This window comes from Sebastes umbrosus, chromosome 3 (genome assembly GCF_015220745.1).
Source record: "Sebastes umbrosus isolate fSebUmb1 chromosome 3, fSebUmb1.pri, whole genome shotgun sequence".
NCBI classification, from domain to species: domain Eukaryota; kingdom Metazoa; phylum Chordata; class Actinopteri; order Perciformes; family Sebastidae; genus Sebastes; species Sebastes umbrosus.
Genome location: NC_051271.1, coordinates 38869533 through 38885582, shown reverse-complemented (window position 1 = coordinate 38885582; position 16050 = coordinate 38869533). Strand labels below are relative to the sequence as shown.

Here is a 16050-nt window from a genome sequence, read left to right as displayed (position 1 = left end):
GAAGGCAGAGTTATGGATAAATAGTTGGACTTTCCACCACTAAGTACATTCAAGTACTGTACTAAACTGCATTATGCCACTTTTAATTGAGATAACAGAGATATACAAGGAACTCTAAATCCAGTTTTTATGTAGAAAACCTATGATGAGTTATTTATAATTGATGCGTTGTTATAGCTTTAGCCACCAATGTAATTAGTAATCATAATACAATAAGTACGATCATGTAACACTGACAGAGGCCATTCTGCTGCCTCACGCAATCTTTTATTTTAACGCACTGAGAAAAAGCTTTATTTCAATCTAGAATATACGATGTAAGCAAGATTTGCATCCCAGAATACAAAATATAAAGCAAAAAAAAACAACTAAAAAGGCTTTCATTGACAGATTTATTTTTGCTCTATAAATAAGGCAGATACACATAATCACTGAATTTGGCCTTAAAATGACATAATCTTAAAAAGTTCAATAATTCACAGATACAAATCATGATCTTCATATATCCTCAAAAATCTTATTTCATTCTGTTTATTCCAAAGATGTAGTCAAAAAAATACAACCATAACCCGCCTTGTGTAGTAATTCAAAAACAAATACTTAACAAAAAGTAACCAAGGCATAAAGGGAAAGACAATCATACAGGAAAAAAATATCTATTTCATGTTACAATGCTTTAGTATACTAAGAGAGCAAATATTGAAAACAATGTAAGAATTCCTGTAAACAAAGTTAATGCAGGTATTGTAGCGCATTTGTAAATATCATAACACAATGCTATATCAACACAGGATGTGTACCTTTGAGCAGAGACAGGTCTGGCACTATAGGCCTAATCAAAGGACTTTGGTTTCATTAGAAAAATGACAAGGTTAAAAATGTACTTTCAGAAAGGGAACCTGTAGATAAGGCTACATTCTTGGCAATAGATGCTCTACTATACAGTACGTACCTTTACTTCATCAAATTGTTGTACATACAGTATGCCGGGTAGAGTCTTTTTAAAGCACTGTCACATATAGAAGTTGGTCATTTAAATTAACTTCCAACAATATCATCAACACTAACACAATCAAGAAGAAATGATGTATAGATAAATACACCACCTCTATACGATTGAATGACACATCTGGCAGAAGATGTGCAAGATGAGATAGTGTTTATCATAAGATAACAAAAAGAAAACTTGTATTTGTGCAATAATTTGCATACCACAGTCAAAATGTGACCGGGTAAAAACTGTCATTAAACAAGAACAATAGAAACCAAAACGATTCACACGTACATTCAACAGACATGTTAGAGGTCTCGTACTTCTCATCAGACATACACTTTTCTATAATATCTATACAAGATCCTACTATAGTGTTTCTATCATTGCACTTATTGTGTTTGTGTATTTGTCATAAGTATGGAATTTACATAGTGAATGACACTTTTCCTAGATAATGTACGTTTTCTCGTGAGCATGTTTTCCATATAGACATGGATAAGGGCATCATTGGCATAAAAAAGGGGACTTGGCAAATGAAGGGAGGTGTTCAGGGTGTGGTCACAGCACAAATTAATACTGGGAACTGTTAACACCTGATCAAAAACTGCTGACATAAAGCCACTTAAAGTTTAAATGTCTCATGTGGTAAATAAATCGAACATCAAGTATCGAAGCTTTTTTCTGATATACTCTTTTTAAACCTGCTTACACTGTGTTCATGCTCAACAATGGAAATGACAACTCCATCACACACTAATCATTCACTATGAAACACCTCTAATGTCAACATACTATCAGATTGTAAAACTCCATTTACTGTATTTCTTTAATAAAGGGTCTACCATGCTCAATCTCACTCTAGCCTTAGCAGAAAGTGTTCATCTGCAGGCTGTAAGGTATCTGGTGAATGCTTCCATATCAACGTGTTCATAGGACATCATATACTTATGTATCCCATAGACTGGACATAAAGATGGACAACATGACATCTCCCCAAAAGTGAAGCCAAAACATCCGGATCGCCCTCTGATGGCTGGCTGCAGTATATGTCATAAAGCCCGCCCCCACCCATTTCAGTAGATGGGACATGGGTCAAACTAAATAGCCAAAGTACACCTCAAATGAATTTTTCACAAATATGGTTTCTGTCATTTTAGGTAGTTGTTATCATGCTGATGTTTGTTCAAGTCTTCCTTTTTCTGATAAGTTTGGTTTTAATTAGGGGGTAAGACCTCATGATGGATAGCTGTGATGGACAGCTGCTCTGAGTGAAGTAGTCGCGGAGCCGGAGGGAATTATAGAGGAGATGTAACTTTGACTTCCCATAACCGCCACGAGTCAGTGTAACAGAACATGTTTCAATTTGATCATAAACCTAGTTATAGAGATATTATGGTTAGTTGCCAATTGGTGCTAACGTAGCAGCAAGATGGCTCACGCTAGGTGGCTGCAGCCATGCTCGGCTCGTGATTGGCTCAAGCGGGTGTGTGGGCGGGACCTCAATACCACGGCCCCTCAATCACTACTGCTCAGACTCTGGCTCCAAATGACGTCAAAATGTCAAGATGGCAGCTCCTGTATCCAGGATATTTTGGCTTCACTTTTGTACAGTGGGAGGAAGTGGAGACGCGTCGTCCATCTATATATGCAGTCTAGGATGTATCCCTATATACTCCCCAGCCCAAATTCTGAGCCAAACGTGACTCTCTTCACATATCAGTCCCTATTCAATAGGTTCTTTCAGTTATTTAAATCCTTCAAAAGACAAATCACCTTTTTCATCTGGCACAATAAATACTACTGAAAAGAGCAGCAAGCAACAGTTTATCTTTTTCGTGTTTCCTTGGTCGTCTCTACCTTGTTCCTTTCAAATTCATAAGGTTCCTCCTTATGGTGAGTGAGAAGCCCACTCACTACGGGAATGGATTTGTATTACAGTAGCGTCTGACCGTCGACTTTGGCTCCAGTTCCCAAATTGAGACTTCACAAGCTCTAGGAAATACTGTAAACAATCTTCATGGCTGGCTGGTGCTGTCCTTCTCTGGCTGGGAAGGCTCTGGGTCCACTGCGAGGCCAACGAAGGGTCCGCCGGCTGTACGCGGGTCCATGGCAGAATGCATGACAGACAGCCATATATCGTCCATGTTTGGCATTACAAAGACTTTCTAAAAGAAGAGAGAGAATGATGGATGGATAGTGGGTGGGCAATCAATTTGGACTATTTTAAACACATGTTTGACACATGGAATGTCTTGGAATTCGAACCATAAATAGTAAGCACATAATAGGGAGTGTGCAACTGTTTATCTAAAATGTTTTAGGAGAACATTCTAGGATCACAGAATATTGTCATATTGTAAAGATATTGGGTGGCTTAGATGTTTGGATTTATTGATATTTTTAGCTTGTAATATTGGTGATTTAGGAGTCGAATATAATTTGAAAATATGATACGTAAGGGATAATGTACAGTGAGCCGGTCATTGTTGTGAAAGAATCCCGACAGGGCGATGCTGACGGGGATTCTTTCACAACAATGACCCGCTAGCTGTACATTATCCCGCTTATTACACGGCTACTTACTGACGAAATCAATATTTTGACACAAAAACGGTCCGCCAGAGTCCGATATCAGAACTGCGCCCAGCAACGGTCTGCTATACATAGCAACAGTCTGCTATACATAGCAAACGGTCTGCTATACATAGCAACAGTCTGCTATACATAGCAAACGGTATGATATACATAGCAACGGTCTGCTATACATAGCAATGGTCTGCTATATATAGTAACGGTCTGCTATACATAGCAACGGTCTGCTATACATAGCAACGGTCTGCTATACATAGCAACCGGTCTGCTATACATAGCAACAGTCTGCTATACATAGCAACCGGTCTGCTATACATAGCAACAGTCTGCTATACATAGCAACGGTCTGCTATACATAGCAACGGTCTGCTATACATAGCAACGGTCTGCTATACATAGCAACCGGTCTGCTATACATAGCAACGGTCTGCTATACATAGCAACGGTCTGCTATACATAGCAACGGTCTGCTATAAAGAAATTAAAGACAGCAGAAAGCCGTGATTGACCAATCAGAATCAAGTGTTCAACACAACCGTGTAATAAAAGCATCTACCTAACACAAATATTTCAGACCAGAAGTAATTCATTTCAATTGAGTTGATGCAGTGGATAACATGGTGTGTTCAACAAGTTTTTTGGTCGTCTGTTTTTAAGTGTAAGAGCCTAAAAAAATTAAATGTAGTGTTTATCAATACCTGGAATTCCTGGTCCAGTTTTTTCTCTATCCAGTCTGTAACGTGAGCCAGAGTGACTTCTCTTTCACCCAGTTTAGGTCGTGCCTTCAGTATCAGGTGAGGCGGCTTCCTAAAGCCATACCTACAACAGAAAAGGTCAAAACAATGATTTACTTGCAAACACTGTTAACAGTTGACAAATGAACAAATACATTTTAATAGTAGACATTTTGGCTCGTCATAGCAGGAAAAGCACAGGTGTAATTGATAACATTTAAAATGACTGCATTCCATTAGGTGAGCCATTTCCAGGGTCCTGGTCTAGGGGCGACCTCAGAAAAGTGAAGCCAATGCTAAAGTGCCTTAAACTGTCATTATGTCTAATAGCCAGCAGGGGGCGAATCCTCTGGTTGCTAAAAGAAGTCTGATTGTATAGAAGTCTATGAGAAAATGAGCCGACTTCTCACTTGGTTTATTAGTAAACACTGTAAACATGAGTTTATGGTCTCAATGGCTAGTTTCAAGTCTTCTTCAATACAGCACAAATACATTTTGTTTTAAGCATTTTTAGCCAAAATTAGCATCCCAATTAATATCACAGTTAATGTGAATTACGGATGCACCTTGCTAACCAAGCTAGCTAGTTAGTTAGAGCTAGACCTCGCTGCTCGCCAGCTCCACCCTCTTGTCCAATTATTGTCACTTCTGGCTCCAGAAAACCAAGATAACTACGCCAAAATGACACTCAAGGCTTCAAAACTATCTACAAACCAATGGGTGACATCACGATGTCTATGTCCACTTCTTTTATATAGTCTATGGTCGTGGTATTTTGCATTCTGGTTCATTGTCATGGCTTATTGGGACACTTGCAAGGCCTATGGAAAGGGGGCTGGGTCACGGGTGGTCATGGGTCTTGGGGTATATAACACATGCGCAGTGTAACTGAAGCTGCGGTCGTGCGTTGCGATTGGCTCAATTTCGGCGAGTGCAGACCAGATTTTACTGCGCATGTGTTGTACCCCCAAAGATATGATGCATGACCCAGCCTCCTTTCTATAGGCCTTGGACACTTGATGGAACCCAGCGTCGTTAACAAATTTGTTTCACCTGTGCTTTTTCCTGCTATGACAAGTCAAAATGTCTGCTGTGAAAAAAGGCCTCCTGATGCAACAGAGTATGGTCTCCACCAGCAGAGGGCAGTGATGTATTAAACAAAGTGCTACACTGACTTGTTTCAATAAAACAAACAGTTGTGGGGTAGAATGTATTTCAGTTGTTCAGAGCACAGATATTGTCACTGTGTATGTTTCACATGAATTATCTGCTATTTAGAAATAAAAGTATGCAACTGTTGACACGAGTGAGGAAACTGGCTAATTAAGAGTCACATGAAAGACACATCAACAGTGGGCTGTGTTTTCCGTCTGTGGGAGAGCTATCTCTAAGGAAGATGTGATTATCTGTCATTCTGACAGACATGGAAATGACACAGATTAAGTCGTAGAAAAACAACACCTCCTTCACGTACCATATCCTGTCAGTGGGTGGAGGCGGTATGTTGACAGCCAGCATTCCTCGGAATTCCTGCACCTCCACCGTAAGCAGAAGCGGTGTGTTAGACACTTCCTCCATCTTCTTTTTGATGAACTCTGTTTCTGTGGCCTTCTGGAAGTATTTGGACTTGGTGATCTTGTCCACGAAGCGCATGATCTTGCTGGGTTTGTGGCCTCCGACCAAACTGTATTCAATAAAAGGAGGATTAAGGTTAAAGTCACATACATTTAGTGCATCTGTACTTCAATGAAAGTCAATGATAACATTTTTTTGATATTTAATATTTAAAATTTTTGGAAATGGATTAAGTGAGCATAGAGAATGTATGTACCCCTCTGCTCCAGCCGAGTCATTTGAGAGCTCTGAGGAGTCTTCCTCATCTGATGAGCCTGCGCTGGACGACTCTTCATCACTATCAGCCAAGCAGTAAGTCCGTGGCCTGTATCTAGACACACATAAACGAAAAAATGGATTAGGGCGAGCACACCTGCATGCATGCATGCACTAACATGTGTGTATGGTTCTGCTATGTTTCATTGTGCTTCATAGCTGAATTCTATTGTACTGTACCAACAAAACAACGAACCAATGATGTACGGAAACAATCTGAAGGTGACATGAGTGTGCATACCCATGACTGCTCACATGCTCAACCGATATATAAACCTCTGGAAACATCAATATTTTGAGAAAGAATTTAGTAAGTTTTCAACTTTCAGATGTAATTTGTTGTGAAACTAAATCTGAACTTGTTTCCTGGGGACTGGCAAAAATGAGCTCACTTCTCATTTACTGTCAATCAGTGTAGCCCTGACAGGTATATACTGTACATGCACACTGTATTTTATGGATGCATTGGTAGCGGGAGAGAAAAAATTTGATCGGTGCATCTCGACTGTAGTTCCACTGACATATATATTCACATATTCTGTTGTAAACAGTCAGAAACACAGACGAAGGTACTGAACACAATAAGAAATGAATGCTTAATGAGATGAAGCATTTGGTGGTAACATGAAATGAGATGACCCCAAGGTTATAGACATGCAAAGAGAGTGAGAGTGGAAGAGAAGAGATCATTGCTGAAAGTCAAGCAGCACTCACCAAGAGCAGAAACACATCCGATTTACAGCCGCGTAAAAGGTGGAATCCAGAAGGTAGAGAGGGAAGGGCAGAGGAAAGAAAGGAGAAGATATAAAAGACAGCAAAGATATAGAATACGACGTGAGAGCCAGACAGACACCTGACAGAGACATGTGTACTCAAGTAGAGGGACAAAAAGGTACAGTATCTAATCCAATCAAAAAAATATCTCAAGGCTTTTCTAAAATGTCTTTGACTGTCTCACCCGTCTTTGCCAAATTCTCCAAAGCGGACGCTTTCTCCCTCCTTGCCCAGGCGAATGAGGTTCATCTTGGTTTCCAGGGTCATCAGAAAGGAACCACTGTAGGAAATCTCCAGGTCAAACCACAGACCTAAAGGGACAGGCAGCTATTAGAAATGTTGATCTGAGAGAGAAAGTTAACCCTTTCAAACCTGCCCGCGATCCTGACCGACTTTACTGTCTTTCAGAAGCGGGAGCAGATTCTGTTTTAGAGCTAGAGTGAAGGTACAGGTATCATATGAAACTAGAAAACCAAAGGAATCCACTGGTACCAGCAATGTAATCTGACCTCTGACCTCAAGATATGTGGATGAAAATGGGTTCTATGGATACCCACGAGTCTCCCCTTTACAGACATGCCCACTTTATGATAATCACATGCAGTTTCTTGAATGCAGTATAAATGTGTTATTTTTCGCCTAATCGAAAAATTATGTTTGAATATTTCTGCATCCTGGTGTCCCTAAACACTTTTGGAATTACATAAATTGGGTATCACTGTAAAGCTGAGACTCTTGTGGATCCAATGAGCCCAACTGTATTCATGTGTGATGATGTTAGTCCCCATAGTAGCCAGTTCGTTGTATTGAGACCATTTTTATCATTTCTTTTTAAATCTGACCTCATTGTATAAAATGACCTATGGTAACCTCGAGGATAATCACAGCCTCATGAAACTTTACAGCCACAAACTAGAGACCTAGAGCATTGAGAGGATGGATGGATCAAACTAGAGACCTAGAGCATTCAGAGGATGGATGGATCAAATTAAAGACCTAGAGCATTCAGAGGATGGATGGATCAGACTAGATACCTAGAGCATTCAGAGGATGGATGGATCAGACTAGATACCTAGAGCATTCAGAGGATGGATGGATCAAACTAGAGACCTAGAGCATTCAGAGGATGGATGGATCAAACTAGAGACCTAGAGCATTCAGAGGATGGATGGCTTTCCTAGCTAGATTAACAATAAGGGGGTTTCTGAGCAGTTTACACAACAGGAGGATTATTGATCATTTTCATCTATTCTCTGGTGGAAAAAAATGGTTAAATTTAGCACGAAATCTTTGTAACAAATGGTATCAACCCAAAAATTGCAACTTATGACAACTTATGAGACATAATAGAGCATGGAAATGGCCATCATATACATCTATCATAATGTTCTAAGCCCTTATAAACTTTCAAAATGTATTTTAATTAATTAATTAATTAATTAAATTAATTCATGTTTATTTTTGAACAACTTGTCACACAGTGCTGAGCTGCATCTCAAATTAATCTTCAGGTTCCGTGCTTTCAGATGATGTACACCACTTCTATGTGACATCTACTGTTAACCTGCCATCTCCTCCTAAAGACCCTCTGATACCTCCACTTACACGAGAAAGACACCCTGAAAGTCACAAGGTCCATTGAACAGAGGAGAAACAGTTGGAGAGCACCCCCCCGCCCCGTTTGATAGCAGCAGGTGGGGGGGGGACTGGCTGCGTAAACCTCTGCTCTACCAAGCCTGCTGTAATCTGGATTATACAAACTCCTCAAAAGCCTCAATCGAAAGCCTTGCTTGCATGGGGAAAGATATGTTTACTCTGGTTTTCTTTCTCTCTCTGCACAACACAGGATCACATGTTCCTGTGTACAAAGAGCCACATCTAATCATGATCTTGGGTGTGGTTTCTCTTTGAACCACTGGGAGGCAGCAAAGGACAACTGATGACGCAGGAGAGGTGAATGAAGTGAAGCGTGAATCAGAGGATGACAGACATTAAGATATTCTAAAACAAAACACATTACACTTTGCTGCAACTAAGACACGTGTGCATGTATGCAATGCAAAAGCCCATTAAGTGCGTACAAATGCATAGCCTTCCTGACAAAGGCATACATGGCCCAGGTACATGAATGGAAAAAAGTTGTTCAGATAGGAAGAAATGTAGAGCTGGGAGGCAAAACACACGAGAACAAACAGCACTGAGACTGGGTGCCCTCTCCTCACTGCTCTGGTGAGGCCCCAACACCAGCTGGTGCTGTGCTAAATGACGTGATAATGCGATGAATCTGGTGTGACGGAGAGAAAAACAATCACAGTGAGAGCGAGTCAAACAGAAACAGGAGAAATGAAAGCAGACAAAAAGAAGCTCTTGTTGTTTTTTGGCATCATTGGGCAAAAATCCCATAATAAACTTTCAGCATATTGTAATTCAAGTGTTCTGGGAGATAACTAGACTTCTGCTCCTCTTCATTGCTCTGTTTTCAGGCTTTAGAAAATCTAGCCTGTGATGAGAGACTTTGACCAATCACAGGTCATTTCAGAGAGAGAGCGTTCCTATTGGCTGTTCATTCAACGGGAGGCAGCTGTCAATCACTCGCAAACTCCAATCAAACAGTTAAACTAGGCAGCGCTGATGTGGGGGGGGGGTAATGAGACTGTGTCTGGCTGGGTCTGGGTTTATGCAGGGCACTGAGGTTTGTTAGTTTGGGGAGAGGAGAGGAGAGGAGAGGAGAGGAGAGGAGAGAGGAGAGGAGAGGAGAGACTAGAGGAGAGGAGAGGAGAGGAGAGACTCCTGCAGGACACGGGCAGTGCTTCCTTAATTGGGGTGAAGCTGCAGGGTGTAGAGTTGTGTTGCACATACCATAAAGAAATGCCTTCACACATGCAGAGTGACTGCTTGTATGCATCCAGAAATGGACATTACAGAAACTGAGTGTGTGCAAACACAAGTGTGTACTGGACACAAACGTACAAGCATGCAGAGACAATTTCTTGTGGCGATATGAGCACATACACAGCTGGAGGAGAGGTTCATCGATCCACTGCACTCAGCATGCTTGTTCCAGGAAGGAGCTGGCTCAGACACGGTGAAGGCAGAACTTGAGACACCTAGAGGATACAGCCACTGTAACACCAGTGGAGATTTCATAAGGGAAAACTAAACTGACCATTTCCACTCAAAGTTTTCGAACTATCGCCTCAAAGTAAAAGGCACAGCAGAAAAGAGGAATGAAAACACTCACTTTCTCTGCAGAGGTATAAGCTGCAGCAAATAGAAACAGGCACAGGGCTCAGTAAAGCACCATACCTTCAGTTATCTTTAGTATTTTGTTTGCAGCATGTATCGCTTTCCTGCTTCCTTCACTTCTAAGAAATGGGTCTAAAAATTAAGCACCGCTGTTTTAGTTTGACAGTAGGTGATCTGGATAGATCCACTTGCAATAACAAATCAAAACATTTGGCAACACATTGCAATTTCAGAATGAAAGTGACATTAAAGCCAACGACTTTTTCTACCAAAATGGTGGCATACAGTATATACACCGATTGTGTTTGGAGTGACTGTTGAGGTGTGTTTGGCCTGGAACGCTTCCAATAAATGCCATTGCCGCCCCAGTCGGAGATGCAGTCAATTATTGCTCTCATTATATGTTTATGGAGTGCTGCAGCGATCAAAATGAGGCAATGACTCAGCATAGGAGGGAGGAGGAAGAGAGATACTGAGACTAAAGAGTGAGTAAGAACACAAAGAGGAAGATGAAATGAAAGTGAATGCAAGAGGAAGAGAAAAAGTTGGAGACTGTGCATATGAAACAGCTGAAAAGACAGATCCGTCTCTGAATGTAAGGGACAATGAGAGAAGCGATGTGGGACAAGGGGACGGAAAGCTCAATGCTGATGCAAGTTTAAAATAGGGACATTATATATATATCTATCTATCTATAGATATATATATATCTATAGATAGATAGATATATATAGATATATCTATCTATATATATCTATCTATCTATAGATATATCTATAGATCTATAGATATATATATAGATATATATATATCTATAGATCTATAGATATAGATATATCTATAGATATATATATATATAGATCTATAGATATAGATATATCTATAGATATATCTATAGATATATCTATATATATATAGATAGATATATAGATATCTATATAGATATCTATATATCTATCTATATATATAGATAGATATATATATAGATATCTATAGATATATATCTATATATATATATATATATAAATATATAAATATATAAATACTGCAGAGCCTGATCAGTAAATGTATATCTATGTATTTATTTGTCACAATTTGTTTTACAAAGTTAAGAAAGTGATGTATAAGTCCAGCCTGATGTTGCCTTACACATAACAGAATGATCCCAGTGGCTTCCATACAGTGAGTCATTAAGCTGATCAATTAAACACTGGTATCAGATCGATACTCAATAGCGAACAATACCCAAAGCTCAAGTATCACTATCGATATCGGGACTGAAAAAGTTGGATAGGTGCATCTCTAGTTTTAAAATCAAATACAAAACTCCTTCTGATCAGAACTAGAACACAGTCAGCTGGAAACTTCAGCGCTACTTGAGTCAATATAGTTGTGCAACTGCAGCGGGCAAATAACGTATGGTCCCTCACAAAGCTACAGTAAGACCTCACACAGCTAAGCCTCCATTTGGCCTCGTGCTTAGGGCCCGACTGTATTGTATTCAGCTAAGACCTCACTAACCACTCAAATTCTATTCTGTAAGCAAAAGCCTTAAAGCTGCAGTAGGCAGAATATTTTTGGCATCATTGGGCAAAAATTCCATAACAACCTTTCAGCATATTGTAATTCAAGTGTTCTGAGAGAAAACTAGACTTCTGCTCCTCCTCATGGCTCTGTTTTCAGGCTTAGAACATCTAGCCCGTGACGGGAGACTTTGACCAATCACAAGTCATTTCAGAGAGAGAGAGCGTTCCTATTGGCTGTTCATTCAACGGAGGCAGCTGTCAATCACTCGCAAACTCTGATCATACGGTCAAACTAGGCAGCGCTGATCAAATATGAATCTATATTCTGTTACTGTAATGCCTATTTCTCTCCTCAAATGTTTTCAGAATCATCTTGTAGTGTACTGTTTAGCTGTAAAATGAGAAAGTCTGTGCTCCGGCTGGTGGGCGGTGCTTGGTATTTCCTCAACTGATCTCGACATGGCTGCCGGGTCACAAACGTTCTCATTTTACAGCTAAACAGTACACTACGAGATGATTCTGAAAACATCTGAGGAGAGAAATAGTCATTACAGTAACAGAATATTGATTCATATTTGATCAGCGCTGCCTAGTTTGATGGTTTGATCAGAGTTCGCAAGTGATTGACAGCTGCTCAAAGACAGCAGACTCCAGATCAGCTCTTACTGCTTGTTTTCCTCCGGTCTGTGAAATCTTGCAGATGCCGTTAGAAGCACCGGAGGACACAGAGGGACATGATTTTTTTCAGATTACCTGTCTCATGCACTACTGTCAAGATTATAATCATATTTGCTCCATTTCTACCCATGGCTGCTTTAATGTATGAAGTGTTTCTCAGGATCCATTGTACATAACACCTTTGGTAAAGGAGATTTCTTCATATTAAATCGAGCACACATGCCTTTTTTTAACACTTGTAATTGTACTATACTTCCAGTGGTAATAGACAACCCCACCCCAGCGTTTCCAAGTGGTATTAATGGGCTCGTTCGAGATGAACTGCGCCTCGCCTGGAAAGTAGACGAGATCAGGCAGCAGCAGCAGGGAGCGGTGACTAAAAGCTGTGATCAAGTCGGACAGTTTCCAGCTGTTTTCAGCAGCCTTCACTGAATTCACAGGAAGTCACATAAAAAGTAACATCCTGTTAGATCCGATCTGCAGGCTACTTGTAGTTTTTAGACCACGTTGGGATCTATTTATATTTGTTTGTAAATATATGTGGAAATGTGCGTGTATCTGGCATTGGATTCTATCCTTTATTATTTTTATGTCCGCCTTGTAAAGCACTTTGTAATGAGCATTCATTTTGATAAGTGCTATATAAATACCTTCATAATTATAATAATAATAATAATAATTATTATTATTATTATTATTACTACTATCAACCACACGAGGTATGTTTAATAGATGGAACCTTCATTGCACAACATGAGACTAATACAATCTAGCGTTAAATATTACAAATTACACAGAAAGTTGTGACTTTCTACAACACGTGGTGTTTGTTGTAGAAACTAAGAGCCTATCAGCTCTCTGATCAGGCGACAGCCAGGCGCTTCCCATAATGCCCTGGGTCTTGCAATCGGTGGAGAGAGACTGCGGCGCCTGGCTCCCTTAAACTGCGACCACCTCGATCTTGTGAGGTTATCGTTGCCCACATGTGCACGACGTCTGAGCAAGTCGGGATCAAGTCGGACACAAATGTAACCGGCATGCGTTGCGCGCCAATCGCTGGTGATCGATTCTGAGCAGGCCTGGCTCATCTAGAACGAGCCTATTGTTGGCACTACTGTCTCAAAGACAACCGGGCCATTTTCCAATTTCCTCAGAGCCCACTACAAGCAACAGATTTAGCGACTTATTCAGACCATCAGGGAAAAAGCATATATTCAAATATAACATATTGTAATTCATTCCAAATGCTGCTCAGAGTAATCACAGTCCACGGCTCTTCTGCCAACAGCACGCTGTCTCTCCCTCTCCTCTTCCCCGTCAGTCAACTGACACAACCACTAAGCTTTATGAAAATTAATGCATGATGATTTCAGCAATATGAAATTGGCGTATGATGTCATCTGGTGACTTCGAGCAACTTTTGGAGCTAGTGCTAGCTACTTTCATTGGAAAACATTTGGCAACACTGCACAGGACACACTGCATTTTGTTTTCCACAGTTACTTTCATTGGTTGTTCCACCGTCCACCATTTCTGCTACTAGCGATAGTAACTGCAAAGAACTTACATTGACACTCTCTGGTAACTGGGGATAGCTACCAATAGCTACCGGGAAAAACAAAAGCGCTATGCTCTTCCTGTTTTGATTGCACAATGGATGACGCAGTTCCTTTGTGTCATAAATGGAGCCTTCTTTTTCCAGGGAGATCGTACCGGGTAGCAGACAGAATTTCAAGGGAAAGGTTTATAGGGAACCAATCTAAACGCCGATGGTGTCGTTATTCTACAGCTATTACATTGTGCAATCAACATTTACTTCATAATGATAAGTTAAAGCAAAAAACTTGTCTATTGCTACTTTAACCAGCTGAGAGCCTAAAAGTAATGAGCAGGGTACCACTGCCTGACAAGCTGAGTGGGTGGAAGTTCATGTTATGCTGCAGTGTGATGCACACAGTAAATCTCATTCTGCCTGTGCTGACTGAATGAAGCAGTTATTGGGGTTGATAAAGCACATGTTCTTGGCTTTACCATAGCTGTATACAAACATTTCTTTTGTGTATACTTAATGGATTTCCATTTCTAGTATTTCAAAAATGTATGGAAAGTTGCATTAATGTCGATGCTGATTCACATGAAAAGTCTTACCAGGAGCAACGAATCAGAACAAGATGATGGTGTGACATTTACTGCTGCGTTATTTTATCAGCATTCTAATTAGTTGTTAGCGATGTGTGATGGTTAATATTGTCAGCATCTCAGTCTGGACAGTGTTGTTTTCAGTGGAGATTTAGGATGGAGAGTGTGTCATCCAGACACAGCACTGTGATCTCATTAGTCACAGCAGGAGGACGAGACAAAGAATGGGAGCAGTGGCCAGTCATGAGACAGAATGTCACTTCTGTCCATGTGTGGATACATGCAGTAGATTGCTAAAAGTATTCACCCCATTTGACATTTTGCACTACTTCTTGTACTGCAAGATTTTGAAAATGAAATTATTTAAATTTTTGGGAAGATGTGACAAAGCTCTAATTATATGCTAAATATGATAAATTAACAGGGACATTTAACACAGGACTAAGACTAAATAAAAAAGTTAAATAGTCTGCACAATGAATGGTGTCTTCCCAAAATACGTTACTGGCCAGTATCTCTTTACAAGATTTACAAGAAACAAATGAGTGTGAGTGTTTGCGTGTGTTTGACATTGATTTCTCTCTTGCCTCTGTAGTCAATGGAGGGTTTGGAAGCCCAAAGGATTCTGGGAGTGGCCGAGCCCATGTCCAGTTCTCTCAGGGTTAGCTCATTCATGAAGTAAGGCAACTGAAAAAGACAAAAGCATGCAACTGCGCTGAGCACACTGTACAGGAATAATTCATTTGCAGATTATGATCCAACCAAATTGAAGGACAAAAATGTAATTCATAACCATATATCTTTCAAAAAGTATATATACTGTAGGATACCAGCTTGAAAAAAAATTTAATACATAAATCATGAAATAAATACACTCATGCACACACAATTAGCTGCATTCACACCAAACGGGGCATTGCAGCAAAAATGCCAGTCCTCCCATTCATTTGAATGCGGGTAGTGCGTTTAATCTGCGGTGGTGGGGACTAAGCGGCAACCTCCGGTGCAGAGCAGTGAAGCCAAGGCCGAAGCGCCAAAACTGGGGTTCATCGAGTGGCCACCCGAGGCTGTCTCCAAAAGCGAGTCAATCCCCAAAGAGCCCCCCACCCACCCATGTTAAAATGCTCAAATTTATTTTAGGTTTACAGCCTGGTACAAAATACGGTTTTGGTCTCGATAGCTTATTTCCACTTTCATGACAGGCTGGCCAATGTGCGGGCGTTGGAAGGTGGGCTGCTGCTGGACAACCTCCATTTCCAACGGGATATCGGGAACTGTAATGTCGCTAAATCCTGGAAATACCGGATAGCGCCATTCAACCGTAAATCTTTTTCTATATACCGATCTGAGAGAACAGAGGACTCAAAGAACAAAGGAGGAGATGTGTGCTTTATGGTGAATAACGTTAATGCACAAATTGAAGGAGCTGACGGGATTTAATTTCACTGGAGTTGTAACGTTACCTTGTACGATTTTG

General features: G+C 40.4%; 1 protein-coding gene across 3 annotated transcripts in view; it reads right to left on the bottom strand.

The window, feature by feature from the left end:
* Window positions 1-377: 377 nt before the first annotated feature.
* LOC119484775 (testis-expressed protein 2-like) overlaps window positions 378-16050 on the bottom strand; it is a 42497-nt gene continuing 26824 nt past the window's right edge. For 2 of the 3 annotated variants that reach the window (XM_037763852.1, XM_037763851.1), the window contains exons 8-13: window positions 15161-15260; window positions 7169-7295; window positions 6152-6265; window positions 5795-6004; window positions 4285-4405; window positions 378-3159 (exon numbers count right to left, since the gene is read on the bottom strand). In XM_037763852.1, the coding sequence (XP_037619780.1) occupies window positions 3010-3159; window positions 4285-4405; window positions 5795-6004; window positions 6152-6265; window positions 7169-7295; window positions 15161-15260 (822 nt within the window). In that variant the 3' untranslated portion in view covers window positions 378-3009. The remainder of the gene's footprint in view (window positions 3160-4284; window positions 4406-5794; window positions 6005-6151; window positions 6266-7168; window positions 7296-15160; window positions 15261-16050) is intronic. The other variant, XM_037763853.1, reaches the window with a different exon arrangement.